Here is a 26,595-nt window from a genome sequence, read left to right on the forward strand (position 1 = left end):
GCTGGGAAAAGCCCTGTAAGCTCATCCACTCCAACCTCAGCCCAACCCCACTGTGCCTGCTAAAGCATGTTCCCAAGTGCCATGGCCACATGGTTTCTAAACCCCTCCAGGGGTGGAGACTCCCTCGCTGCCCTGGACAGCCTCTGCCAGGGCTTCACCACTCTGTCAGTCAAGATATTTTTCCTGATATCCAATCTAAACCTCTCCTGGCACAATTTGAGGCCACTTCCTCTCATTCTGTCCCTTGTTACTTGGGAGCAGAGCCCAGCACCCACTTTGCTCCACCCTCCTTTCCAGGAGCAGCAGAGAGTGATGAAGTCTCTTCTCAGCCTCTTCTTCTCCAGGCTAAACAGCCCCAGGTCCCTCAGCCACTCCTCATAACCCCTGTTCTCCAGACCCTTCCACAGCTCTGTTTCATTTCTCCAGATGTGTTCCAGATCCTCAATGTCATTCTTGTAGTGAGGGGCCCAAAACTGACCCAGGATTCGAGGTGCAGCCTTGCCAGTGCCGAGTGCAGGGGATGATCTCTTCCCTGCTCCTCCTGGCCACCCCATGGCTGATCCAAGCCAGGATGCTGGTGGCCTTCTTGGCCACCTGCACCACTGCCTTCTCATGTTCAGCTGTTGTCAACCAACACTCCCAGGGCTTTTTCTCCTGGACGGTTGTCCAGCCACTCTTCCCCAGTCCTCAAGTGCTGTATGGGGTTGTTGTGCAAGACCTGGCTCTTGGCCTTGTTAAACCTCATACGGTTTATCTGGGCCCATCAATCCAGCCTGTCCACAACCGTGAAAGGAGAGCATCTCACAAATCGCTGCATACCTCCTCTTCCCCATGGCTGGCAGCCTCCCCTCAGCAGAGCTGAGCGCTCTGCCCTCCTGGGTGCCAGAGGCGCAGCCGTGCCTGGCTCTGGGAGCTGGGCTCTCACCATCCAGCTCTGCTCCTGGCGGCTCCGTCAGGAGTGGCCCCTGCCTCTGCCGTGGTCACGGACAGAAAGTGGGGTGAGGCACCATGGGCATGCAGTAAAAGATGAACCCTGCCCATGGAGCTGAGCACCACTGAGAAACCTCCTTCTGCCCTGGCTTCTCCACCTGTTTTTTGGCCTCCTTGTTTGCCTTTTAGGACTGAGAGCTCTTCGGGCTGTGTGCTGTCTCCCTGTGCCTGTCGCTGTACACCCAGCTGGGGCTCTGCAAGCTGTTTTAGGGAATGGATGTGGGTGTTTTGTTTACTTTTTTCCCTTTTGCAGCCATCGCTTGTGGGCAGAGGCTGGGCAGTTTAGGCTGTGGAGGAGGCACACACCACCGTCCTGGGACGTGCCTGCCCTTGCCCCAGCCCAAGGGAGGGTCAGGTCATGATGGTTAATAGCTCCTTCGGGCTTGTAGCATCTCTCATTTTCATGAATCCAGCTGAAACCTTTGCTGAGTTTTTAAGGTCATGTTGCTAAGTTACACCTCCTTGGAGGAGCAAGGCTGAGCAGCGTGCTGGCAGGAGCAGCCACGGGCTGGGAAGACCCAGGAGTAGGTATCCCTTTGCAATAACTGGGCTCTCCTGGCCCCTATCCCTGCCATCCTCTATCAATCCTGAGCTAATCTCAGGACTTCATTTGGCTGTTCTTCCCCAAACACTCAGCTTTATGGGCTTCCTTTGTTCAGTAGATTTAGGGAGGGAGTTGATGGAGGGTGTAAAGTAGCCATTCAGTCCTGCAGGAGGAGGAGCAGCCTTTTGGCTTTCCCATCTTCTTATTTTTAATTCTTATTTGCCTTTTGGGGCTGTGAGCTCTTTGGGGCAAGGATTGTTCCCCTCCAAGTTGGGAATGGTCTCACATTTTGGGCCATACAGCTGTCACTGAGCCACAGCACTGGAGCAGGCAAGCAAAATCTGGAGCAGCTGGTGCCCTGTTCTTCCGCCCCTCACCCTTTCTAGCCTTGCTCTCTGCGTTAACCTCCTTCTCATCTTCCCATTTTCCATGAGTAGCCTGGCTCTGGGAAGACCAGGGGAGCTGAGTTAGCATGGTACGCACTTGGGTTTGTCTGAGAGCTGCCAGGACTAGCCAAAGCGGCAGGGCCAAGGGCTTCCCCCTTGCCGGGAACAGGGGTCTGTGGAGGGACACCATCCTTGGGTGTTTCAAGGAGGAGCGCGGGAGGTCTTCCCACTCACTTCCCTGGGAAATTGTGTGAAGAGTGAGGCTCGCTGGGGTCCTTTTTGAATTGTGTGAGGCGTGGGGTCAGGATTATTTTTCCCCTCCTGCTTGCTTTCAGTTGATGGAGTCAGCGTCTCTGAAGGTGTTTAAAAGGTGAGTTGATGAGGTGCTCAGGGATCCAGTTTAGTAGTGGACAAGTACGGTTGGACTTGATCATCTCAAAGGTCTTTTCCGACCAAACAATTCTATGAGTCTATCTCTGTCGTGTTGCTGTATTTCTGCAGGACTGGCATGGTGCCTCCTCCACCCTTCCCTTGCGTAAGGCAAAGGCTCTGTGTCCTTTCTCTTTCAAAATGAGACAAAAATGAGCCTTCAGGTTGGGCTGGAAACTCCTCTCCATTGACAGTGGAGCCTCTCCCACATCAAAATAAGCTGGGAGGAGAGACAGGAGGGATGAAGGATCTGGCTTCCCCTGGTTTAACTTGCATTAACCTTTTCTCTGTCCCTCTCTTCCTTCTGTCTCTGCTCAGCCCTTCCGTGGGGTGGCAGAGAAGCCATCAAGTGAGGACATCACCATGGGGAAAGTGCTGGACACTGCACATCTTTTGAGATGTTCTCTGCCTCTTCCCCCCCCCCCCCCCCCCCCCCCCCCCCCCCGCATTGTTTTGGTCCCAGTGGTTGGCTTTGTTTGTCTGTTTGCTTTCACTAACTGCGTGGGGTAGCAGCACTCATGTCCCCTGGGTGCCTGGCTGTGGCTCTGATGGGCAATGCTGGAGCAGCTGGTGGGGTTGGCACCCTGCCTGGCTTGTGCCCTGGTGGCAGGGGACCTGGTCCTGGTGGCTGCTCTCACATTTCTGGCCACGGTCTGGGAGTGATGGAGCTGTCACTGGGTTACTGCCGGAGCTCTCACACGTGGCCAGAAGGATTTTTCCACCCTTGTCAAGACTTGATTATGTGTTCTCCTTTCTGCAAAACTCTGAACAGCAGCTAAATATAAGCTGTAGCTGTGTTGATTATGGCTTTTCTAATTGAGCTTTACACTCCATCAGGGATCTTTAGTAATGGGATGTGCCGTCCTTGATACTGCCTGGCTGTGGATCCATATGCTTGGAAAGCATATGGAGGTGCAATGTGACTTCGTGGTGGCAGGCATCGAGTCCCAGCTGACAGTTGCCACCAGGACCTCTGCAGTTGTGTATGGGGTGGTAGATCCAGAGAGCTGGAGTTTGCTTGAGATTTGGAATTCAGATTTCAGATAGAAACAGGTTTCTATTTACTTTGTTCTTTCCTGATCTAAATCGTTGTCTACAGCCGCACAACTTAAACGTATCTCCTCTAAGGGTGTGAATTCTTCCATTCCTACCCCTGTGATTTGTGTGAGTGGCACTGTAGGCACAAAGAGATGTAAGCACTTAAAATGCTAATGCCGTGATGGAGCCGTACCCAGGTGTGTTTAAAAGCACTGAGGTTTACATGGGATGTTTTGAACTGCAACCAGGAGCCCAGGACTCATTTATACAGCACAACGTGTTAAGTTACATCCCCGTGTTCCTGTGCCAGTGCAATGTGTTACAATGAGAAGTACATACGTTCTACTGAAATAGCAACAACTCCGCACTCAAATTCTGGGTTTGTATCTCCTGGCACAGCTTGTTTTCATGTGGCTTGTGGGCTAAGCGTGGGGCTGGGAGTGAGTGGGATGGTGCTGTGTGCCCGGTGCGGCTGCAGCGGTGCGTGTCCCTGAGCTGTCCCATCCCCACAGCGCTCAGCGACAGCTCTGAGAAACAGAGCAGTGTTGCCTGGGAACCCAGGGTGAATTGGATTAATACCATAATTAATCCCTAAAAGTCAAAGTGTGCTCCCCATCCCTGCTCTGATGGATGCAGCTTTTACAGTCTGAGTCAGAGGCATAAGGGCTGCCCAGACCTGGGCTCCTGCCCTCTCCCTCAGCTCTGCCTGTGTCCCTTGCCAAGTCTCTAGGCCATTATGGTCCCACTGCAGCCCTGCCCCGACACACAGGCTGCTGCTCACCCAGGAACCACATCTGATGCCAACACCAGTTGAGAGCGGCTGTCACACTTGTCAAGGGAGTGAAAAATGGCCATAATGAATGTTGTGGTGACAGGCAGCCACTGAGGGCCAGGAGCTTCTGCATGACAGACTCTCCCTGCGCGACCTTGAGGACTATCTTGGTGGAAATAGGATACAATTTAGTGCTGGAACGAGGAGGGAGGCAGAGCATTTGCATTGCCAGCCACTCCGGACCTCAGCAACGCAGGGTGCTCCAGGATGAGTGGGCGATGCCAGGTCTCAGCTGGACAGAAGGCAAGTGAGGAGTGTGGAAACAACCATGGGGAATGAAAGCTCTTTTTTGTAAGAGGAGGCTGAGAGAATGTGCCTTTATCAGCCTGGAAACGTGCAGGCCAAAAGGGGCTGTGACTGTGGGGTAATGGAAATTAATCATGAGAGCAAACACCAGCGAAGGGAAATAATTATTTAAGCTAAAGGTTAATATTGGCACAAGAACAAATGAGCACAAACCAGCTAAGAATTGAATTTGGGATGGGAATTTGAAGGTTTTGTAGCATTCAATATGCGGTTGGGGAGCAGCTTGGGGTGAAGAGGGGCTGAGTCTTCTCAGGGGTGCTGAGCTCTGTGACAGCAGGGAATAGGGACATCCTTGGTGTGATCTCAACCTGTGCACCGGGTGATCCTGCCATGTCTCCTCACACTGTGGTGATGCTGGGCATCCCTTCCTTTTTATCACATCTGGCATTTTGGCAGCATGGCCTGGACTAGGACCATCCCTTGAGGGAGGCTTGGGGGTAAAGCAGGAGAAGGGGACCTGCTTCTGTGCCCCACAGTGAAGCTCTGCATACTTTGGAGTTGGGAGGAGGCAGCAGCTCGTCATCATACGAGTAGCTCATTGGTATGCATCTTGGTCACCCTTACAGTTTTTGAGCCCTGTCATCAAACTTGGCTGAGTTTTGACCCCATAAAGACCTTGAGCTTGTGTTTCTACATGTTTCATGGCACCTTTGTGACCTCTGTAGTGCCTGCTGTGTGAGTCTGCCTTGATCTAGTCTGGACCTTCCCTGTAGCGCATGTTTCTGGAACCCCGAGTGGCCTGGCTTTCACCCCAAAAAGCATTCTGCTGTCTCAGACAATGCTGAGCACTAAGTGGGATTTTTAACTCTCTTCAAGGCAGTTTGTATCATTTGAGTCCTGAACCTTCTTGTTTGTTTATTCACTGGATTCTCAGTATCTGTGGGGCTTGGTGCGTGGTGGGTACTAGGATGCTCCATGTGCAGTCTATGCTGATTGTGGCTTGCAGCTCAAAATGCAAATCCTCATTAAAATACATTGGCAAAGGGAGAGGGCTTCGCTGAAATAGCAGCAGCTTTGCTGCCGAGGGGTGTGGTTTGATGCTGCGAAGGACCTTGTTTTCTCAATCCTGTGTCACAGAAGGGTCCTGCCTTGAAGGAACTATACCACCTACTGAATGGGCTGTGGTCTCTGTTTTCTCTCCTCAAGGTCTCTGGACAGAAAGCTGCAGCGACCACTCCTGGGAAAGTCCCGAACACTACCTAGCATCCCGCAATCCCCGGTTCTGAGCAGGCTTCCCCTCCTTGACTCCAAACCATACGGGGAGGAGATGCCGGAGCAGAAGCCCTACAGGAAGCACTTGGCCTCCGACTGCCAGAAAGGCTGCACGGTCCCTTCTACCGGTGAGTGCCGCAGCACTGGGGGAACTTCCACCCCAGCAAACCCTTCCTCCTTCTCCAGGGGCACAAAGAAGAAAATAAACCCAACCCAGGCTGTGTGGGGTTTACCCTGCTCTAAACCCAGCCCTTCTTGATGAGGTTTGGGGCTTTTTTTGTGCCACACTCTGGGCCTTTCTAGACATTAGGAAGAAGTTCTTAACAGTGAGGGTAGCAAGACACTCAAATAGGTTGCCCAGAGCAGTGGTGGCTGCCCCATCCCTGGAGGTGTTTGAGGCCAGGTTGGATGAAGCTTGGAGCACCCTGATCCAGTGGGAGGTGTCCTTGCCCATGGCAGGGGTTGGAACTGGATCATCTTTGAGGTCTCTTCCGACCCAAACCATTCCATGATTCTATGATTTTATGATTCCTTTGAGCTTGTTCCTGAAACCTTGCACTTTTTTATCTTACTCTCATGAAAGAGGGGAGTCAGGTTGTGAAAGCCATCCAGTGCGGGGAGCTGATGCTCAAGAGCCTTCTGCCTCTGGGTGAGCTGCATCTCCTGGCCACATGTTTTGGGGCGAGCTGCTGCCTCAATGGCTCTCTGGCCTCTGCTACAGTTCAAAGTGCTACCTTCGTATAGTGTGAAGTCGCTTCAGGGCACTCATTGCTGGTCTCCATCAGGAGCACCAGCAGAGAGTGGCACCTTCGTGCTCTTCCCACCGTCCTGGCCTGGAGCGGGGATTTGCTGTAGCCACTGCTCCCCAGCTTGGTAACAAACGTTGGCCTTCAGGGCAGCTGAGAGTTGTTATCATGTTCTTCTACTCCTGTGCCTTTCCTGATGAAATGCTAATGTGGTTGAGCCAGCTGCTGTGAACAAGTTTATCGGCCAAACTGTTGATGGCCAACATGTTTCAGTGCTTTTAGTGCCAGCAGAATCACACCACAGCCATAAAAATGATGGGGAAAGGGATTATTAGCACAGAAACAAAGATAAGGCCTGCAAGCCAGGGCTGGCAATCCAGCGCTAAATAAAATCCTTATAAACCAGCTCCCTTCAAACAGCACCCTTGGATTCTTTGATTATTTTCTTTTCTAAACCCAACCCATTCGCAGTTGGATTGCTGTGAGCTGCCAGCGGAGCAGCTGGCCAGACCCTGGAGTAATTTGAACGTTCTGCAGGCTGCATTTCATTTCCTGGCACTACTAATTCTCCCCAAGTTCTCCCCAAAGTCGTGCACAGTGAAGATCTTCACGCGTCGCCGAGCCCATCCTGCTGCCCCTGTCACAGCAGGGCTCCTGGCTGTGCTGTGATTCCCAAGCGACTGCTCTCTGCTGCACACAGGAACTGTAGTTTTCATTTCAGCCCATCTTGCTAGAGCGTTCTTGGTATGGCAGGAAGACCTGTGGGCAAGCTTGTGTAGCTGACTCCTCGGGACATGAGGGGCTGGAAGGCTTCCTCCATAGCCAGAGTCTTGGGTGAATGCACAAGTTATTTTCTCTCCAGTTCCTCTCCAAGTTCTTTTCCTGACTCCTTGATATTCAGTTAAGAACTGCTAATTAGCTACTCGTGCAGGCTATCGGCATGCTATCATGGAGGGGAAGAAAAAATGCTTTTCTCCATTCTGCCTGGCTGTTGTATCAGTCTCTTGCAGCCTGGGTCAGGGGTTTGGCAGTATCCACCTGGAAAACGCAGCGCTGGAAGAGTCTGAGCCCTGGGACAAGTGGTGGCCTCAGCTGGTGTGGAAGCTCTGGCCTTGCTTGCAGGGATGCAGCAACCCTCAAGCTGCAGGGAGGAGAGATGTCTGGGCGGCAGGACAGGAGTGGAACAGCCCATGGTGCTGGAGGTTAGTGAGCCCCTGATGTGCTGATGAGGAAAGCAGGATTCCCACAGATTTTCAGCACAGGAAGGACATGGATCTGTTGGAGCGAGTGCAGAGGAGGCAGAATAGCATAAAGTTGGTTGGAGTCTAGCCTGTTGGCTTGTTTCTGCCCCTGGCATTTCTTCTCCATGTACCTTGATCTTTCCCCTCTGACCTCTCCAGGGCTTGATCATTGATTTACTTGTTTGGTAAAAGTCAGGACAAGCTCCTTCAGTGCACAGAAAAGCTTTTTGGGGTAGGTGAGCTCGTGGCTCCCCATTCTGGAGGGAGGAGGGACCAGAGGCTTCCTGGCTGAGCAGGAGAGATGTTGGAGGGGAGTAGCTCCACTGCTGGTCCTGCTCCAGGGCTGCTCTGGAGGGGCATCTGCGTGTCAGCCCCTGGGAGAGGGTGAGGACTAAGAGCAGCAAAATCAGTGGGAAACTGGGATCAGCATGACCAGATGTGACCCTGATTGTTGGTGGGGCTTGACTACCAACTTCTCCATCCTCAGGAGAGGTGTCCCTCGTGGAGGGGTGGGTACAGCAGGTGGTTGTCTTTGCCTTGAACCCTGGCAGCTGGGTTGTGTTCTGCGCACAGCCTTGTCCCAGTCAGCAGAGCGGTGGTGGCTGTGCCTGGGCATGCTGTGCTGCTGGGAAGGGATGGTCCTGGGCACAGAAGGCCATGGAGTGGTGCCTGAGCTGTCACAGATGAGCACAGGGGCGCCAGGGCTGGGTCCTTCCATGTGCGATTTTCCTGCCTGTTGGGTGGGTCTCCTCCCAGGCTTGGTGCCTGCGTCGCGGTGTTTCCTGCTGCGTCCCTGCTGCGATGCTATCTTGTGCTGGCAGTCTGGAGCTGGGCTCCGATTGACGTGTTTGTGCCTTGAATAATCACAGCTTTCAAACAGCAGTTCCTGTGTTGTGCGAGCTGACATTCGGAGAGGAGCAGCAGCAGCTTATTATATTGAAAGTAGGGGAGGAAAAAAAAAGATGTGGTGATAGGATGCTGTGCTCCGAGGTTGCCTCTTTGTTCGCAATTTTAAGCCCTCTGCCTTTCTCTTCTGTTCTCTCATCCCCTTGTTTCTGCTGGTCTTGATTCTGTGCCTCCAGATCTGCTGGCAGAGCCTTGCCCGCAGGGAAATGTCTTTACACCTTACAAAGCCAGGGGAGCTTGGGAGGAGCTGTGTTTGTTGAGGAGCAGCAGACGGAGCAGCGGGTCGCTGCTGTGGCGCCATGGTGCCTCATAGCCCAGCCCGTCCCGCATCGCATTCACTGTCAATCCCACAGCCTTGCTGGATAAAACAGACCCTGCTCACTCTGTGGCTGGCTTTTACTTTGAGGCCTTTGCTTTAAATCCTGGATGTATTTTGCCCCTCAACCCTGGCATAAGAGGTGTTGGTCATTTGTGCCTGAAGATCCTGGGTGTTTCAGAAACCAGGGTCCTGCAGCTGTGTCGGGACAATCCCAAGCACAAATCCAGGCTGGGTGGGGAATGGATTTGGAGCAGCATTGAGGAGAAGGACTTGGGGTCCTGATGGGTGAGAAGCTCAGCATGAGCTGGCAACATGGGCTCGCAGCCCAGAAACCAACCGTGTCCTGGGTTGCATCCAAAGCAGTGGGACCAGCAGGGCCAGGGAGGGGATTCTGCCTCTCTGCTCTGCTCTGGTGAGACCCCATCTGGAGCTCTGTGTCCAGTTCTGGAGTCCTCAGTACAAGAAGGACATGGAACTGTTGGAACGGGTCCAGAGAAGGCCACGGAGATGATCTAAGAGCTGGAGTAGAGCAGCTTCCAGTACTGAAAGGGGCTCCATGAAAGCTGGGGAGAGGCTCTTGATGAGGGAGTGCAGGGATAGGATGAGAGGGAACAGTTTTGGCTGAAAAAAGGGGAGATTGGGATGAGATCTTGGGAAGAAATGTTTTGCTGTGAGGGTGGGGGAGCCCTGGCCCAGGTTTGGCAAAGAAGTGGTGGCTGCCCCATCCCTAGAGATGTTCAAGGCCAGGTTGGATGGGGCTTTGAGCCCCTGATCCAGTGGGAGGTGTCCCTGCCCATGGCAGGGGGTGGCACTGGATGGTCTTTAAGGTCCCTTTCAGCCCAAACCATTCTATGATTCCATGAAATGATCTCGCCTTGGGTAGACACTGCAGGAGGAGGAGAGTTTCTGAAGAAAACCATGCAAGCTGCCCTTTTGGGCTGGAATGGTAATAATTGATCTTTCTGTGAAGAACTAAACAAGAGGGATTTATTGTTTTTTTGTTATGGCTATAGAGGAAAGCTTTGACTGGCAGTGGGAGGCAGGGCAAACTCCAGGTGTAAAGGCGAGATTGGCAAAAAAATCACACAGTATCCAAGCTGCTTGGGAGAGAGCAGAGCGCTGACATTATGGAGACAGTGCCCATTGTGTCTTGTTATTTTTTCTTTTGTTGCAATTAAATACAGACGGTCCTATCCCTGGAGCACCAGCACTGCATGATGCCACCCATCCCTGCCACCATGGTGTTCCCAAACTCCAGGAGGTCTTGTCTTGGGTGCTGAGCTCTGCAGTGCTGCATCCACCGGTGCTACTGGCGATGTATGTGGAGCCTGAGGGCATCAGGATGCTGGAGTCTGTCGTCTTTTGGCTGTTGATTTGCTCTTGGCTGTGCCATGAGGAGTTTTCTGGATGAGAAGAAGATGGCAATAAATCTTTTGGCACTTTGCCACATTTCTGGTGTCTCGTTTTTCTCATTCCCAAAGCAAGATTTAGGATTGTTACCGAGTGCTGAGTGTGTGGGTACCTGCAGGAGGGGGGTTTGATACAGGTGTGCAGCCTTCGTGCCAGCAGCACTAGCTGTGTGTGCTTCTGATTGCAGGGGTTTGATTCCTTTAAAAAAACCCCAACTATTTTCTCTTAATGTGGGATGTCTGATTGGGCTTGGGGGGGGACGAAGAATGAGTGACATTTTTTATTTCTTTATTCTTTATTATTGACCTCTTACATGGAATAAACCTTGTTAGAGGTAAGAAGCAGGAAGATTTTAAGTGCTGGGGGTTTTATCTGCTGATTTATTCTAAATAACAATATTTATGCTGCAGTAGTGCCTGGAGGTCCTGCCTCTGACGGAGTCTTCATCACACTCAGCTTTATTTGACTGATTCCTGCCAGGATGATGTTGGTGGCTGTGGGTCTCTGACCTGGATAGGGTGGGAGTAGGGTTATTCTGTCCAACCTGCTCTGGGCAGTGAGTTTGGCAGCACCCCAACCCCAGAGCACGCTGCAGGGTGGGATGTGCAGGGGGGTCTAGGCTGGCATCCCCACCAGTGGGATGTGGCCAGTGCTGTGGCTCTGATGGGGTGGTATCTCTCTCTGCTCCTAGGGGAGGCCTGGCGGCTGGAGGACGACTGCATGGACCCCCCCCAGGACCCTCAGCTCAGCACAGCAGTGGAGGATGCCCCATTCAGCTACTTTCGCACCCGCTCCTTCTACATGAGGAAGAGCCTCTCAGTCGACAACCACCTGGGCTCCCTAAGCTATGTCGTCCACCCGGCGGAGACAAAGGCCGAGCGCGTCAAGACCAAGCTGCGGCGGCAATTTGTGAGTATCGGGGCATCTGCCCCCCTGCATTCACACGCTTCTCGAAACCACCGACATTTGAGAGCTATTTTTACACGCAGCATTACCAAAACAACAGCAAAAGAGGCTGCCAACCTGGGGGAGGAGATGGCGACAGCAGCTCGAGTTTGCCCACATCATGGCAAAGCCCCTGCCTGTCTCACCTGGCAGGGTTTCGGGCTCCCCACTTCCTGCTGTGCAGTTGTGGGCTCGTGGGCGGCTGTTCCTGGGCTGGATGATGTATGGGGCGAGTGTATTGGCTGTGGATTCTGCTGCCCAAAGGGTGAAACTAGGCTGAAAGTATTCTACACTGGTGAGGCTGCACCTTGAATCCTGGGTTCAGTTTTGGCCCCTCACTACAAGAACGATGTTGAGGATCTGGAGTGCATCCAGAGGAGGGAACGAAGCTGGGGAAGGGTTTGGAGAAGCAAGAGTTATGAGGAGTGGGTAAGTGTCCTGGGGCTGTTTGACCTGGAGAAGAGCAGGCTGAAAGAAGACCTTATTGCTCTCTACAACTACCTGAAAGGAGCTTGTGGTGGTGTGAATGTTGGTCTCTTCTCCCCACTGACAGGCGTTAGGATGAGAGGAAATGGCCTGAAGTTGACCCAGGGCAGATTCAGATTGCATGTTCGGAAAAATGTCTTCACCGAAAGGGTTCTCAGGCACTGACAGGGACTGCCCAGGGAGGTGGTAGAGTCTCTGTCCCTGGAGCGATTTTAAAGATGGGCAGACGAGGTCCTCAGGGTCTGATTTAGTAGTGGACAGGTGTGGTTGGACTTGATCTCAAATGTCTTTGCCTACCAAGTGATTCTATGATTCTATGAAATGAGTTTCCCTCTTCCCTGCTTCACCTGCACAAGGAACTGGGACTTGTGGGGCTTTGCAGAGAGATGCAGTGGGGGGCTGGGGTGAGCTAGTGCTGAGCCCTTGGGGCAGCTCAGCTCTCCTGGTACCTTCGGGAGCATCTTGGTGGTGGGTCTGACAGGGACAGGGCTACACTGCAGCTGCAGGAGGCTCTGATCAATTGTTTAATGGGCAATGCCTCTTCTCTTTCCCAGAGACACCTGATCCAGGGTGTTGTGTGGCCTTCCTGTTGCCTTGTTACCGGCCCTGGGGGTTGTAATGAGGGCTCGGGGTCCCTGTGCTGAAAGCACTCAATGTTGATTGGAAATGGATGACAGCATCAATACAATGGGAGTGGAGGGGGAGTAGGCACTCATGTAACCCAAAGTGCTGCTGAGAGCGGCTGGCCGAGGCAACAGCGCTCACCTTGCTGTAGGCTTTGGACAGATGCATCTTCTGAGACTCCCAGAAGTTGCTAGGTTTCCACTAGCCCAGAGAAGGGGCTGGTCCGCTTGCCAGGTTGAACAGACGGGTGCTGCTTCTGGTGTACCCGGGGGTTGTTTTGATGTGGCCTGGGAGCTCACCCTCTTGGCTTGTGCTTGGGTGGACTATTGGATGTCACGGCTGATTCTGTCCTTGGAAGGACGAGTTCAGAACCTCAGCAGCAGCAGTATGCCTTTGGGAGTGAGTCTATTGTGAGCCGTTCAGCACCCAAGAACCCTTGCCGTGGTAGCTGCTGCCTCGGCTTGGGAAGCAGGTGAATGCCTCAGGGATGAAGACAAGCAGAAGTGGGATGGGGCACACAATGAATAGCTGAAAGACTTTGCAGGTGTTCCAGATGAGGTGGTCTGCTGTGGGTAAGGCCGTCAGTATCTGCTTTCTCTGTCTTTCATCCTGGATGTGCAACCATCAGCTGCACCCATGAGAGCAGGAGGCTGTGTGGTATTAGGAATCGTCTCCTCTTTCGGAGGTGGTCTCTCAGTATCTCCATGGGACTGGTCGCCCACAGACTCTCTTCTGCAGCAGGGATGGGTGCAAAAGGTGTGGAAAGATTTGGGTTCCCAAGCCCAGCCAGCATCCTGGCACCTGCAGAAAGGTGGGCTCTGCCCTTCCCATGGGACAATCCTCTGCCCCCTGCTGTGGGGCCAGACTGCTGCTCTGCTCAGCACTGTGCCAGCAGTTTCAGTGTTGTCTGTGGCTGATTTGCTTTGACCTTTGACTTCATGAAGTTTTAGGGACCCTTAGCTTTCCTGGTGCACCCAGGGGGCCGATTGCTGTCATCAAGGAACAGAGCAGGATTTTGTAGGGTGTTGGGTTTTTTCTTTCTCTGTAATTCTGGTTTGTCTTTACAGCTGAAGGATGTTGGTGCTGTAGGCTCAGCAACATGCTGTGGCTTTGTGAGACCTCCTGAGAAAAGCAGACTCATCCTACGTGGAAAGGGCATGACAGGGCTCCTCTGCGAAGGCCTCGGGTCAGTGAGTGTGCAGGAGACTGAGCTGGCAGCTCAATAACTGAGGCTCAGGCTGGTGCTGGAACAGTCTGCCCCACACAGCTGGGGAGCCTGGGTTTATGTTGAAAGTCAAGGTCCTGCCAACGTGGGCAAGTTATTTTGGTTTTATATTATTATGATTTCAGCTGGAAGAGGGGAAATTTAGGATCCGTAGGAAGAAATTTTTGTCCTGTGAGGGTGGGGAGGTCCTGGCCCAGCTTGCTCAGAGAAAGTGGTGGCTGCCCCGTTCCTGGAGGTGTTGAAGGCCAGGTTGGATGGGACTTTGAGCCCCCTGATCCAGTGGTGGGTGTCCCTACCCATGGCAGGGGGTGAACAGGATGGCTTGAAGGTCATTTCCAAACCAAACCACTCCATGATTCATGATGCTGTGATTTCCAATAGCACGTAGCTGGTACTGGGCTCAGCATCCTCCCAGGATCTGGTAGTTGCTCTCCATCTCTATGCTGGAGGTTTTACAGTTCCCCCTGGTTCATGTTGTCTTGCTGCATGATGCCTGCTCTGCCAGCCCATCTCTCTGAGCGAGACAGGTGAGGGCTCCTCTCCCCGTGTAAGGCAGAGCATTTCCAGGAGAGAACAGGATTTGGCTTTTCTGCAGTGGCTCAGCTAGGACTTTTAGGAAAGTCCATATTTAAAGCTTGATTCATTGTTCTGTGCTGCAGTACTCTTCCCACCTGTGTAACACTGGATTTCTGGCTTTGCTCTTTCCATGCTGACAGCCTGAGCTGCCTTTGCCTTGCGGTGCAGCTGGTCAGCTTGCTATTTCAGGAATTACTGAGGGAGGGGAGAGGCTCCTGCTGCGGGGGGGGGCAGGACCCTCACCTGGCAGGGTGGCTGGAGACAGGGCAGTGCTATAGCTTGCACTCATCCTGTGCCGTGCAGCACTCTTCATCCATTCGATTAGGCTCTCTGCCCTAACAAAGGCTTTGTGTTGGTCATGGGCAATCATCTGAATGTAGCTCATCTGAAAACATTTTGAGGTTTGCTTCCCTGCGCCCCTGGGCTGTGGGGGAAATGGATTGTGACCAGCGTTGCCAAGGCATCTTTCACTTCCCTGCTGGTGGGGAGGGAACACCCTGCAAATCCTGCTCCAGCCCTGTTCCCCGTTTCTGCCAGAGGCAAGCACGCCCGCCATCCTCCTGGAGCACAGTGGAGGGCGGATTTCCCCCGGCCGCATAGCCGGTGGCATGTGTCCTGCGGTGCCACAGCCTGCATGTACTGGGTCTGCACGTACAGATTATTTGAATTGCATATTTGAATTTTAAATGGATTCCAGTTTTGTGATTGTCAGAACGAGTTTTCTTTCTAATAAGCTTTTCCTTTTAACTCCTCCAAGGCTTGTAATGTTGGCGATGTTACTGCCCTTGAGAATGAGGAGCATTTGATTGCATTTGACGTGTCTTTCATGGATCCCTGCCTCGCCCCAGTGGTCCAGCATGGCCGTGCTGTGGCCGTGGCCAGGGCGGAGGCTCTGCTTGGAGACCTTGTGTTTGTTGCTTTGAGTCACTCAGTGATGGGCAAGGGAGGGCTTTGGGTTCCATGCCCAGCTGGATTCTGCATTGCTTCCAAGATGGGCAGCAAAGGAGCAGGTGTGAGGCTTCCTGGTGTGTTCCTTGTCAGGGGGAGAAGAGTGACCCAGCCTGCTGCGTGCCTTACAGGCCATGGGGACACTTCTCATTTTCACAGCAGCCTGATCATTAAAGGCAGAATGAACTCTGTCAAATCTGTATTGGCCTCAGGGAGTGTTAAAGATGGGCACCCAGGACTCAGTCACTGTCTGTGATGCCTACCAGGGGAGGTGGTGCAGGTTTCGGCAGGGCTGTGGGCGAACTGGGACTCTTTCCCCTCACCACTGGGATTTGCAGTACTCTGTCTCTAGGCCAGTCAAAGAGTTGTGGAATCCAGTAAGGTTGGAAAAAGCTCTCTAAGCTCATCCCAGTCACTCCAAGCCCCACCATGCCTCCTACAACCATGTCCCCAAGTGCCACGGCTGCATGATTTTCTTGAACCCCTCCAGGGGTGGAGACTCCCCACTGCCCTGGGCAGCCTCTGCCAGGGCTTCACCACTCTGTCAGTGAAGAATTTTTAACTCATGTCCAATCTAAACTCCCTGGTGGCAACTTGAGGCCATTTCCTCTCATATCTATCACCTGTCTCTTGGGAGAAGAAGACCAGCACCACCTTGCTCCACTCCTTTTCCAGGAGCTGCAGAGAGCGATCCTCAGCCTCCTCTTCTCCAGGCTAAATAACCCCAAGTCCCTCAGCCACTCCTCATAACCCTTGTTCTCCAGCCCTTCCCTAGCTCCGTTCCCCTTCTCTGGATGCACTCCAGCCCCTCAGTGTCCTTTTTGTAGTGAGGGGCCCAAAACGCAACCAGGTTTCACAGTGCAGCCTCACCAGTTCTGAGTGTAAGGGGATGATCCCTTCCCTGCTCCTGCCGCACCCCATGGCTGATCCAAGCCAGGATGCTGTTGTCCTTCTTGGCCACCTGGGCCATTGCCAGCTTATATCAGCTGCTGATATAAGTTGCTGAACTGTTGATCAGTTGTTCTGGTATTGCTCACTGATGCTGCAATTATGTAAGAAACCCTGTTGATCTGATGTTGCAGATTCTGCTTGGTCCCCAAAAGGAGGAGCTAGCAGTATCTGGTTCATAGTGTGCTGGTCGAAGGGTCGTTACCTTGATTGCAGTAGTTTCTCTCCCGACCTCTCCGTTCCTTGGAAATGAAATGCTCGCTCTTTGTGCATCCTGGAAGAGTGAGCTGGGTTTGCGCAGGTGGAGGATTGGCATTGCTGTGTCACAGCATAGTCCTGTGCTGCTGTCCCTAGGTTCTCAGGGACCAATTTACTTTATTTGTTAGTTTTTATTATTTTGTATGCTGTTTTTTTTCCAGGCAGTCATTCTGTTATGCAATGGCCATGCTCTCCAGCAAAGACTTAGAGCCGTGTTTGTCTTTGTGGAGGGAATCCTCGTCTTATGAATGCCTAATGGAGAAAGGCTGATGTGAATGGTAGAGTCTGGCAAAGAAGGCAGCGAGGATAAAAACTCACTTTGTGGCAGAAACCTGATCAGATCTGGTGCTCACTGAAGTTACTGCAGTGTCTGGGCTGTAGAAGGAAATAGGTGCCGGCTGGTGTGTGCCTATCTAGGTTCCTTGTATCTATGGATTGTGGATATGCACTGCAGAAGCCCCTCCTGCTCCTGATGGACACTGCAGGGAGGTGGGAAGGTGGAGTGCACAGGTCTGGGCAGAAGCTGCCTTTCCTCAGAGCAGCACCAGTCCATGAGATGTAAATAATCTGGTCAGGGTTGTCTCACCAGGCAACCTGGGCAGGAGCCTGGGGCAGAATGGTTTCTGCTTAGTGGGACCCATCCCTTCATTATCCTGGTGGTTTGGTCTTGTCCCTGGATGTGCAGGGACTTACGAAGGCCTGTTGGGTGCAGTCGTTGTCCCTGTGCAGCCAGTGCCAGAGGCTCTGGTGTGATTCTTCCCCCTTTACTCTGCTCTCATGAGACCCCACCTGGAACCCTGCATTCATTTATGGAATGCCCAACATAGCAAGGATATGGAGCTTGTTGGAAACAGGACCAGAGAAGGCCAAAAGATGATCCAAGGGCTGGAGCACTTCGTGCTACAAAGACAGGCTGAGAGAGTTGAGGTTGTGCAGCCTGGAGATGAAAAGGCTCCAGGGAGACCTTGGAGCAGCTTCCAGTACTGAAAGGGGCTCCAGGAAAGCTGGAGAGACACTCTTGATCAGGGAGTGCAGGGACAGGGACGTGGGGAATGGCTTTTTTAATGGGAAAGGGGAAGATTTAGATTAGACATTAGGAAGAAATTCTTCATGCTGAAGGTGGGCAGGCCCTGGCCCAGGTTCCCCAGAGAAGTGATGGCCTCTCCATCTCTGGAGGTGTTGAAGGCCAGGTTAGATGGGGCCTTGAGCAACCGGATCCAGTGGGAGGTGTCCCTGCCCATGGCAGGGGTTGAAACTGGATGGGCTTTGAGGTCCCTTCCAATCCAAACCGTTCTGTGATTCTATGATGCTACGCTTACGGTGACCACAAAGCCAGGCTCAGTCTTGCTGTAATCCCACTGATGCCAGTGAAATCCAGCCAGTGGAAACACTCTCCTACCGGCTTTATTTTATTTGGTTGTGTTCTGATGCTGCTACAAAACCACTCTTTTGTATCCAATTTCAGCAAATGTTATCTAACAGCCATCACTTGTTGGTGCCCTGCCATTCAAGGTAACCAACCCAATCCACATTGAATGAGCGTCTGGAGGCACCTCAGCTGGGTTTCAGAGAGAGGTGAAGTAGAGTGCCAAGCATCCTACTGGCTCTGCGCACCTGCTGCCCTCAGGTTTGCAAAGCACCGTTACAGTGAGTGCCTCGAGAAGGGAAATGTGAAGGCAGGGAAGGTTGCACGCTGTGCATCATCTGATTGTGCCAACGCCACCTTGGGAAATTGCTTGCTTGCTGCTATTGTTCATTGTGGAGTAGTTAAGAAATATGGGAACCTGATAACGAATGTGACACTTGAGCCGGGTAGCAGCTTATTTATGGGAAAGCTGGCAGCAGAGCAGTCCTGGAAGCAGGCAGTGGGTGCAAGAGGCCTCTTCTGGATCACTTGCCTTTGCACATCAGTGCAGGAGGGAACCGAAATGGTCAGACCCAAAAGGTACCCGGCTCGGTTCTTTGACGAGCGTGGCTTAATTTGCAACTGCACTTTGTAGTGTCCCAGCGAATGCTTTGTTGTCCCTGTAGTAAAAACAGTGATGGCTTGGGAAGAGGAGAAGCTGTGTGTCTGCTGAGCAGCCCCCATGAAGGGAAATGGCTCCTACAGGGAGGAATTAGAGGGGCAGCTTGGTGGAGACCTCTCAAAGCCGGGCTGGTAGAGAAGGCGTTCCTGGTGGCTTATGTGGACCGTGTGATACATCCCACTTATTCAAAGCCAAACTGAGAGTAATTGTCTATGGTAAACAGTGTAAACAGTGAGCTGGAGTGGACATAGAATCATAGACTCATAGAATCACTAGATTGGAAAGGACCCACTGGATCATCAAGTCCAACCGTTCCTAACACTCCCTAAACCATGTCCCTCAGCACCTCATCCACCCGTCCCTTAAACACCTCCAGGGAAGGTGACTCAACCACCTCCCTGGGCAGCTGTTCCAGTGCCCAATGACCCTTTCCATGAAAAATTTTTTCCTGATGTCCAGCCTGAACCTCCCCTGGCGGAGCTTGAGGCTATTCCCCCTTGTCTCATCCCCTGTCACTTGGGAGAAAAGGCCAGCTCCCTCCTCTCCACAATCTCTGTTCAGGTAGTTGTAGAGAGCAATAAGGTCTCTCCTCAGCCTCCTTCTCTAACAACCTTAGCTCTCTCAGCCGCTCCTTGTAGGACTTGTTCTTCAGCCCCCTCATCACCTTCTTTACTCCTCTCTGACATGCCTGCAGCTGCCCTTCGGGATGGAAGAGGTGCAGCCAGTGGTTTGCCCTCATGGCACAGGTTGAAGTAGCCCACAGCTGCTCTGTGAATTCAGTGCTGACAGAAAGGATCTTGTGCGCCAGCTGCTATAGGGAGAAGCTGCTGCTTTGCTTGGTCCTGCTCACCAGCTGTGACAGCATCTTTTGAGGATGAATTATGCTCAACAAAGTGTAAATTTTGGCCAGCCACAATGGCAGGAGTCTCTGGCACCGTCTCCCCTTGTGGGGTCACAGGTCTGTGAGCTGTGCAGCGTGGGCAGGGTGGTGGGAACCTGGAGCAGCTGTAGTTATTTCTCTCAGGATCTGGATTAGGCTGGAGGTTACGCTCCTCCTGTTCACCTCCACCGTGGACTGTTTCATGCTTCGCTGCATCTCTGCATTCAGATGGGGAACATCCCTCAGCATTGTCTAGGAATTTATACTGCATTATACTTGGGCATTTAATATCAAATTTTGGTTATTCTGATCCATGTGAATACAAATGACTTGGAGAACTTGTCTGAGACAGGCACAAGACGAGCAAATAATTATCATTTTGCCCTGCCTCTGCTGTTTCTGCAGCCCATGCTGGCTCTCTCAATGGCTGAAAATTGAAGGGGAAAGATTTAGATTAGACATTAGGAAGAAGTTCTTCACCATGAGGGTTGGGAGGCCCTGGCCCAAGTTGCCCAGAGAAGCGGTGGCTGCCCCATCCCTGGAGGTGTTCAAGGCCAGGTTGGATGGGACTTTGATCACCCTGGCCCAGTGGGAGGTGTCCCTGCCCATGGCAAGGGGAGTGGAACTGGATGGGCTTTGAGGTCCCTTCTGACCCAAACCATTCTGTGATTCTATGGTTCTGTGCAGTGAAACTTCCTGCTGGGCTCTGCCAGCCCTTCCTGAACAACCTGCCCAAGGGACATGGACTGCTTGGGAGCAGGGTCAGCTGTCTGTGTGTAAAAGCTTTTTGTATGCATTCCTGATGGATGGACATTTATTCTGTTCATCATTTTCCCCCCTCCCACCACAGCCTTCCCCAGAGCTTTCTGTGCCTGTTGGACAGCTTCGTCCGAATGTAGATAAGGATTGGGCATCTTGCAGGCTTTGCTGCAGTGCACCGGGAGGGTGGTTGGGTGGGGAAGGGATGATGGGATACAGTGGTCACCCCAAACCTCCTTTCTTGGCATTGTGTGCATGAAAGGGTGGGTCTGGGCACATCAGAATGTGTGTGGAGGTGCCCTGCTGCACCAGAGGGCTTTTGGTCCCCTGCTCGAGCAAAGGTGACCAGTGCTGGGAGGGAGAGTTCTGCTTCGTTTCAGCCCTCTTACTATGCTGTCTGTCTGCTTGAGGGGGAGCCTGGAGTTGGGTTTCATTCAGATGTGTAAAAGTGCAGTTTGTCTATTTTAAATGTCCCAAATGCAGGTTGTTCCAAGTCACGTGTTTCTGGAGTGATGTCCGTCCATATGAACATCAGACTATTGTTGCTGGTGCTCCTGAACTTTCCCAGCCTCTTGTTGTTTCTATGGGCAGCAGGGAACTCGTCTGTGAGAAAGAAAATTAAACCCAGAGATCACACAATGCCAAGTGGCCAGAAACACCAACAGCATGCTGTAACAGCTCCAGACTGCAGAGCTTGTGGAGCTAGTTCCCTGGAGCTCCTGACCCTGACCCAGCTCCTCCTGAGTGTGGACCCAGAGCAGGTGCTGGGCTGGGGCTGGAGTGAGGCCGCAATGTTTCATAGAATCATGGAGTGGTTTGGGTTGGAACGGAGCTCAAAGCCCATCCAGTCCCAACCATCTGCCATAGGCAGAAACTCCTCCCACTGGGTCAGGGGCGCCAAGCTCCATCCAACCTGGCCTTGAACACCTCCAGGGGTGGGGTATCCACCACTTCTCTGGGAAACCTGCCTGGACCAAGGCCTCCCCACCTTCGCAGCAAAACATTTCTTCCTAAAATCTCAATCTCCTTCTTTCAGAAGAAAACCACTCCCCCTCATCCTATCCCTGCATTCCCTGATCAAGAGCCCCTCCCCAGCTTTCCTGGAGCCCCTTTCTGTACTGGAAGCTGCTCTAAGGTCTCCCTGTAACCTTCTCTTCTTCAGGCTGAACAACCCCAACTCTCTCAGCCCATCCTCAGTGTTTGCCCAGGGGCAGCTCAGCTTGTCCTTGTGTTCAGCTCTACGCCAGGGTGGGTCTGTGTGTGTTTAATCCCCCTCCTGCCTCAGCAGCAGGGATGGGCAGAGCTGCATGGGCTGACAGCATGGGGACAGCACTAGCAACTCAATCCCTGTCACACTGGGACAATTTACAGCTCTGCAGAGAGTGAGGGGATGTGCGGCGAGCCAGGGGGATGCTTCACAGCAAGCTGCAGGCAGGCGAGAGGCAGTGCTTCTTTTTCCTTTCAGAAAATACTGGCTTAGTCATAAATCCTCCTCCCATTGCAGAGGTGGGGCAAGCAGGGCACAGCCTGGGACCTGCCTGTGTCACGGTTTGGTTATCAGGGCATCTGTCTGGTGCCCTCAGTTGTCTGGGTGGTGCCTGTGTTGTGGGGTGACTGAAGGAGCCTGTGCCTGCCATTGGGGTGTGTTTGTGGCTGAGGCCAGTTTGATAGCATGGAAAGGTTCCAAGCTCCAACAGCAACGCTGGTGATAGCAGAGATGATCCTGGGTGAGAGCAGCAGGTGATGATGCTCAGTGGCTTTGCAAAGTGGGAGCTGGTGATCCCTTAATTGCTTACCTCAATCACGTGTGGTGTTTGTCAGTGCTGATGCACAACAGGCAGCCAGTTCCCTATTGCTTGCAACCTCTCTTCCCTCTTCTGCTCCACAAACCTTGCTCTCAGGCCCCGCGGCAACCTTCCTCCACCCACAGCTAAGAGCTGGGTGTATCCATGGGGAGGGTGTGTAGGTTCCAACTGGTGTTCCCAGCCCAGTGGGGTGAACCAGCCTCCGCCAGCAAAACTCCTCTGGTTGTGGGGTCTCAGAGGCAGAACTGGAGAGTATGCTCCCTCTCTCAGGTGGAAGGAACAGGAATTCCAGTGTTTGAGAGATTTTCTGGTTCTGCGAGGGGAAATTTCTCAGCAGTTTGTCTTCTAGGCCTATTTGTTGATATGTGAATGTTGACTGGATGGTTGCACTCAAAGAGTTGTGGTCAACACCTCAATGTCCAAGTGGAGACCAGTGACAAGTGGCCTTCTGCAGGTGTCGGTATTAGAACTGGTGTTATTAAACAACTTTGTCGGTGACATAGACAGTGGGATTGAGGGTAACCTCAGCAAGTTTGCCAATGACACCAAGCTGTGTGGCATGATTGACATATTGGAGGGAAGGGATGGCATCCAGAGGGACCTGGGCAGGCTGGAGAGGCGGAGCTGTGGAGTCCAACAAGGCCAAGGACAACGTTCTGCACCTGGGTCAGGGCAATCCCAGCACAAATCCAGGCTGTGTGGGGAATGGATTGGGAGCAACCCTGAGGAGAAGGACTTGGGGTTCTGGGGGATCAGAAGGTCAACATGAGCTGGCAATGTGCACTCGCAGCCCAGAAACTGACCATGGGCTGCATCCAGAGCAGTGGGACCAGCAGGAAGGGAGGGGATTCTGCCCCTCTGCTCTGCTCTGGTGAGACCCCAGCTGGAACCCCGTGTCCAGTTCTGGAGTCCTCAGCACAGAACGGACATAGAGCTGTTGGAGCGAGTCCAGAGTGGGGCACGGAGATCATCTGAGGGCTGGAGCACCTCCTGTACGAGTACAGGCTGAGAGAGTTGGGGTTGTTCAGCTTGAAGAAGAGAAGGTTACAGCGAGACCTCAGAGCAGCTTCCAGTCCTGAAAGAGGCTCCAGGAAAGCTGAGGGAGGGGCTCTTGATCAAGGAGTGCGGGGAGAGGATGTGTGGAAGAGTTTTCATCTGCAAGAGGGGAGATTAAGATGAGATCTTGGGAAGAAATGTTTTGCTGTGAGGATGGGGAGGCCCTGGTCCAGGTTGGGCAAAGAAGTGGTGGCTGCCCCATCCCTGGAGGTGTTCAAGGCCAGGTTGGATGGGGCTCTGATCCTCCTGATCCAGTGGGATGTGTCCCTGCCCATGGCAGGAGTTGGAACTGGTTGGACTTTAAGGTCCCTTCCAGCCCAAACCATTCTGTGATTTATTTAATAGTTAATGTTTAATAAAGCGCAAACCCCATTGCATTTGTTAATCTCCTGCTGGAAGCCTCCCCTGTGTGCTGTCAGCAGCTGGAGTCCTTCTGGTGGGCATCTTGCAGGGGTTTGAGAGCGCAGACTCTGACAGTGCCTTGGAGTAGACAGGCAGTAGCTGTGCGCCCTTCTGCTTAGAGCTGGAAGGTGGTTATTGCTGAGCGACAGGCTTTGCCTTTCATTTGGATGCTGCTATTTCGCAGCCTGGGTACCAGTGTGGGCTGGGTGTCCTTTTTATTCAGGGCTTGTAGAGGATGCAGGTTGGCTGTGGTCCTGCCTTGGCCTTATCCAAATAACTTACACAAACTACCAGGAAAGAGCGTCTAGATCCCAAATAGTGTAACCACAATTAAAAGCCGCCCTGGAAACCCGCAGTGTTTGCTCCCTCTGCTGGCTTTGCCTTGGGAAGGAGCAGTCTGGGCTCAGCCCTGCAGCCGTGGGTGTGCTGAGATGATCTGAGGGCTGGAGCACCTCCTGTACGAGGTATGCTGCCATGGGTATACTGGCTGGGAGGTGGCCGAGGCAGCATCCCAGGAGCTGATGGAGAGGAACAGAGCAGCTTCCCAGCCACCCATGCGTTAGTATTTTGCGTCTGGGCAAGAAGCATCAAATGCACAGAAAGCAGCGGGGCTGAGGAGGAGGAAAGCAGAGTCCTTTGCCAACTTCCAATTTTACTCTGCTCCTCCAAGCTAGACTTGCTAAAAATGTGCACGGTGTCCTTTGCTATTTAAAATTTGTGTGAAAGCAGAAAACAGCCACGGTACTTTAAAATATGTGAGACATTATTTTGTGAGCTGGAGCATTCTTCCTCTGCACTGGACCCGTGCCTCACAGCATGAAACTTTTGTGCGTGAGTTTTGTAGTCAGTGCTGCAGTCTGAGGTGGGGTCTCAGTGACATGGGGTGGGCTGGGGATGGTTGGGTCTGCAGCCAGTGATGATCCAGCTGTGTGGAAATGCACACGTTTTTGAATAGCTCAGTCGTGCTGAGGACATGAAGGCTTAGGCTGGCAAAGCCCAGGCTAGGTTCTGGTCTAGGTGAGGAGCTGCCTCTGCACGGCACAGCTTCTCCACCTGCCTCTGGCTGGTTGTGCCCTCGCAACAGCTGGGCGTGATGGTGACAGCAGCCACATGTCTGCTGACCATGCCCTTCCCGGCCTCTGCATCCAGCTGGAGAGTTCCTGGCTGCTGGGCTGTTTGTGTTTGTCCCAAAGTGCACAATTTGGTGTTTGTTGTCATCCTGGTTTCTTTTTATTCTTGCTTCTGGGCTCTGTGGTTTGCCAGCAAGAACAGCTTCATGATTGCAGGTCCCTGCATCCCAGCCTGGTCACTGCTCCGAACAGATGTAGTAGATCCCATCCTCTGCTTGACTCTTGGTCCACCTGTAGACCTTTTTGTGTTTCTTGTGGTAGATCTGCTCCTCTGATTGTCCAGCTGAGCCCCCTTGCTGTTGCTTTCCTAGATACCAGGCAGCAAATCTGGTTGCTGTAGTCTTTCCTCTCACAACTCAGGGCTCGCAGTCTGCAGGTCTTCGGGTCTTCTCACTCCGAGGAAGGTAGGTACCCCAGGTTCATGAGCAAATGATGCAGCTCTTTGGAAATGCAGTCCCTGAAAAGCTTTTCATTAGCTATTGGATAGCACTACTGAAGAAAGTACTTGGGCAGCCTGAGGTTTAAAGGCTTCAGAATGTTTTCCCTGCAAGCAAATTCATGCAGGGAAGAGCTGGTGCCTGAATAAGGCCCTTTTGGACATCATTGTGGCTTCATAAGACCTCAAGGATCTGGTAAGTGGATTCAGCTGCAGAACTGGGGGCGATTTAGCATAGTGACACTCTGCAGGTGGCACTTTGTGTGTGCTGTGTGGGTGCAGTAGCTGTTGTGTGCTGCAAGAGGTCTCTGCAGCACTGTGCTTCGGTGCACCAGTACTTACCGCAGAGCAGCAGCTCCTCCAGCTGCTCTAACTTCTCTTCCCCCATCTCTGGATGAAGGGCTTCGTTTTACCTGTTCCTTCCCACACTGAAGAAGTCCGAGTTCTCCTCAGCCTCCCTCAGCATTGGGGAGTTACTATGTCCAGACACGGTGGTCACGTCTCACCATTCACTGTTAATGAGCGCTGTCGGAACTCTGTGCTCTACCCTGGGTCTGCACCTGAAAGCCCAGGCTTGGGTCTTATCTACTTTCCAGAGCCAGCTGTGACCATGGGGAGGGTGCTGGGATGTGAGCCTGGTTCCACCCGGTGTGTTCTCATCCCACTGCAAGCACTCGGGGTCTCAGCATCTAATGTAGGGTTTGCTGCCTGCTTAGCTTTGATGGACATCAAGTAAGAAGCAAGTAACTTTAGGGGGAATTGTTACAGACCAGAAACAGTATCTGAATAGACCTTCTTGCACACATCGCACCTTACCAGCCCCTCCTGCATCTGCAGCTTCCAAAGGAGCTTGGCCGTGGCAGAACTGATCTGCAGCCTCAGTCCTTCCCTGCATGAACAGCTTCCCTGATGGTGCGATACGGCCAGGTGGCCATCGCCCTGCTACGCAGGACAGTGGCACATCCTGGGGAGGGAGGCTGTATCTGACTTGTGCTGCTGTGTATCTCCTCTCCCCCTCTGCACACCTGCATTGGTGCCCACCCCAGGATGTAGGAATGTCCTGGGCACCAGGAAGTCTTTCTCCACGCAGACTGGAGCTGGTTCAGCTATTTGGGCGAGGGTCACAGTGGAAGGCAGAAGGTCTGGTGGGGATGTGTCTCCAGCCTTGTGTAGAGGAACTGGGGCCGGGGAGAAGTCTGCCATCCCCAGTCCTCAGCAGGCTCTCCATAGGCTCTGTCGCTCACAAAGAGACTTGTGGTGATGTCTGGAGCCTCCCAAGGAGCGCAGCGAAGCACAGGTTCTAAGAAGGAGCTGGCAGTGACCTCAAAGGGGATGTTGAAGACTGAAGATTAAGTGGAGCATTTCCGGTGGGAACACGATGATGTCTGGGGTCGGATGTCACTTTGCTTTGACAGCAACAACAGCCTTGCCGCTGTTGGGAAGGATGGAAAAAGAAAGGCTCCTGAAACCTAAGAGCTGTTTTGCTATTTACTTTGGTTCTGTTTTTACTCCAAGAATAGAAACAAAGACGATGGATTTGCATCACCGGGAGCAACTTGAGGAGGGAGGAGGAAGCGGTGGGGCCTCATTAGCAGCAGGAATGTGCTGGCAGGAGGAGGGCCCCGGTGACAGGGGAGGCGGTTTGTGACCTGGGGGTTCCTATTAGCATTTTGTTCATCTCACTTCTCCCTCCTTGTGTTTTATTTCTTTAATGACTGGTTTGTGAGCTTC

General features: G+C 52.7%; 1 protein-coding gene across 1 annotated transcript in view; it reads left to right on the forward strand.

The window, feature by feature from the left end:
• LOC104068212 (ankyrin repeat and fibronectin type-III domain-containing protein 1) overlaps nt 1–26,595 on the forward strand; it is a 207,353-nt gene that overhangs the window by 17,446 nt on the left and 163,312 nt on the right. The window contains exons 2-3 of the mRNA XM_054080894.1: nt 5,672–5,865; nt 11,051–11,268. Of these exons, the coding sequence (XP_053936869.1) occupies nt 5,672–5,865; nt 11,051–11,268 (412 nt within the window). The remainder of the gene's footprint in view (nt 1–5,671; nt 5,866–11,050; nt 11,269–26,595) is intronic.

This window comes from Cuculus canorus, chromosome 15, assembly GCF_017976375.1.
Source record: "Cuculus canorus isolate bCucCan1 chromosome 15, bCucCan1.pri, whole genome shotgun sequence".
In the NCBI taxonomy this organism is placed as follows: domain Eukaryota; kingdom Metazoa; phylum Chordata; class Aves; order Cuculiformes; family Cuculidae; genus Cuculus; species Cuculus canorus.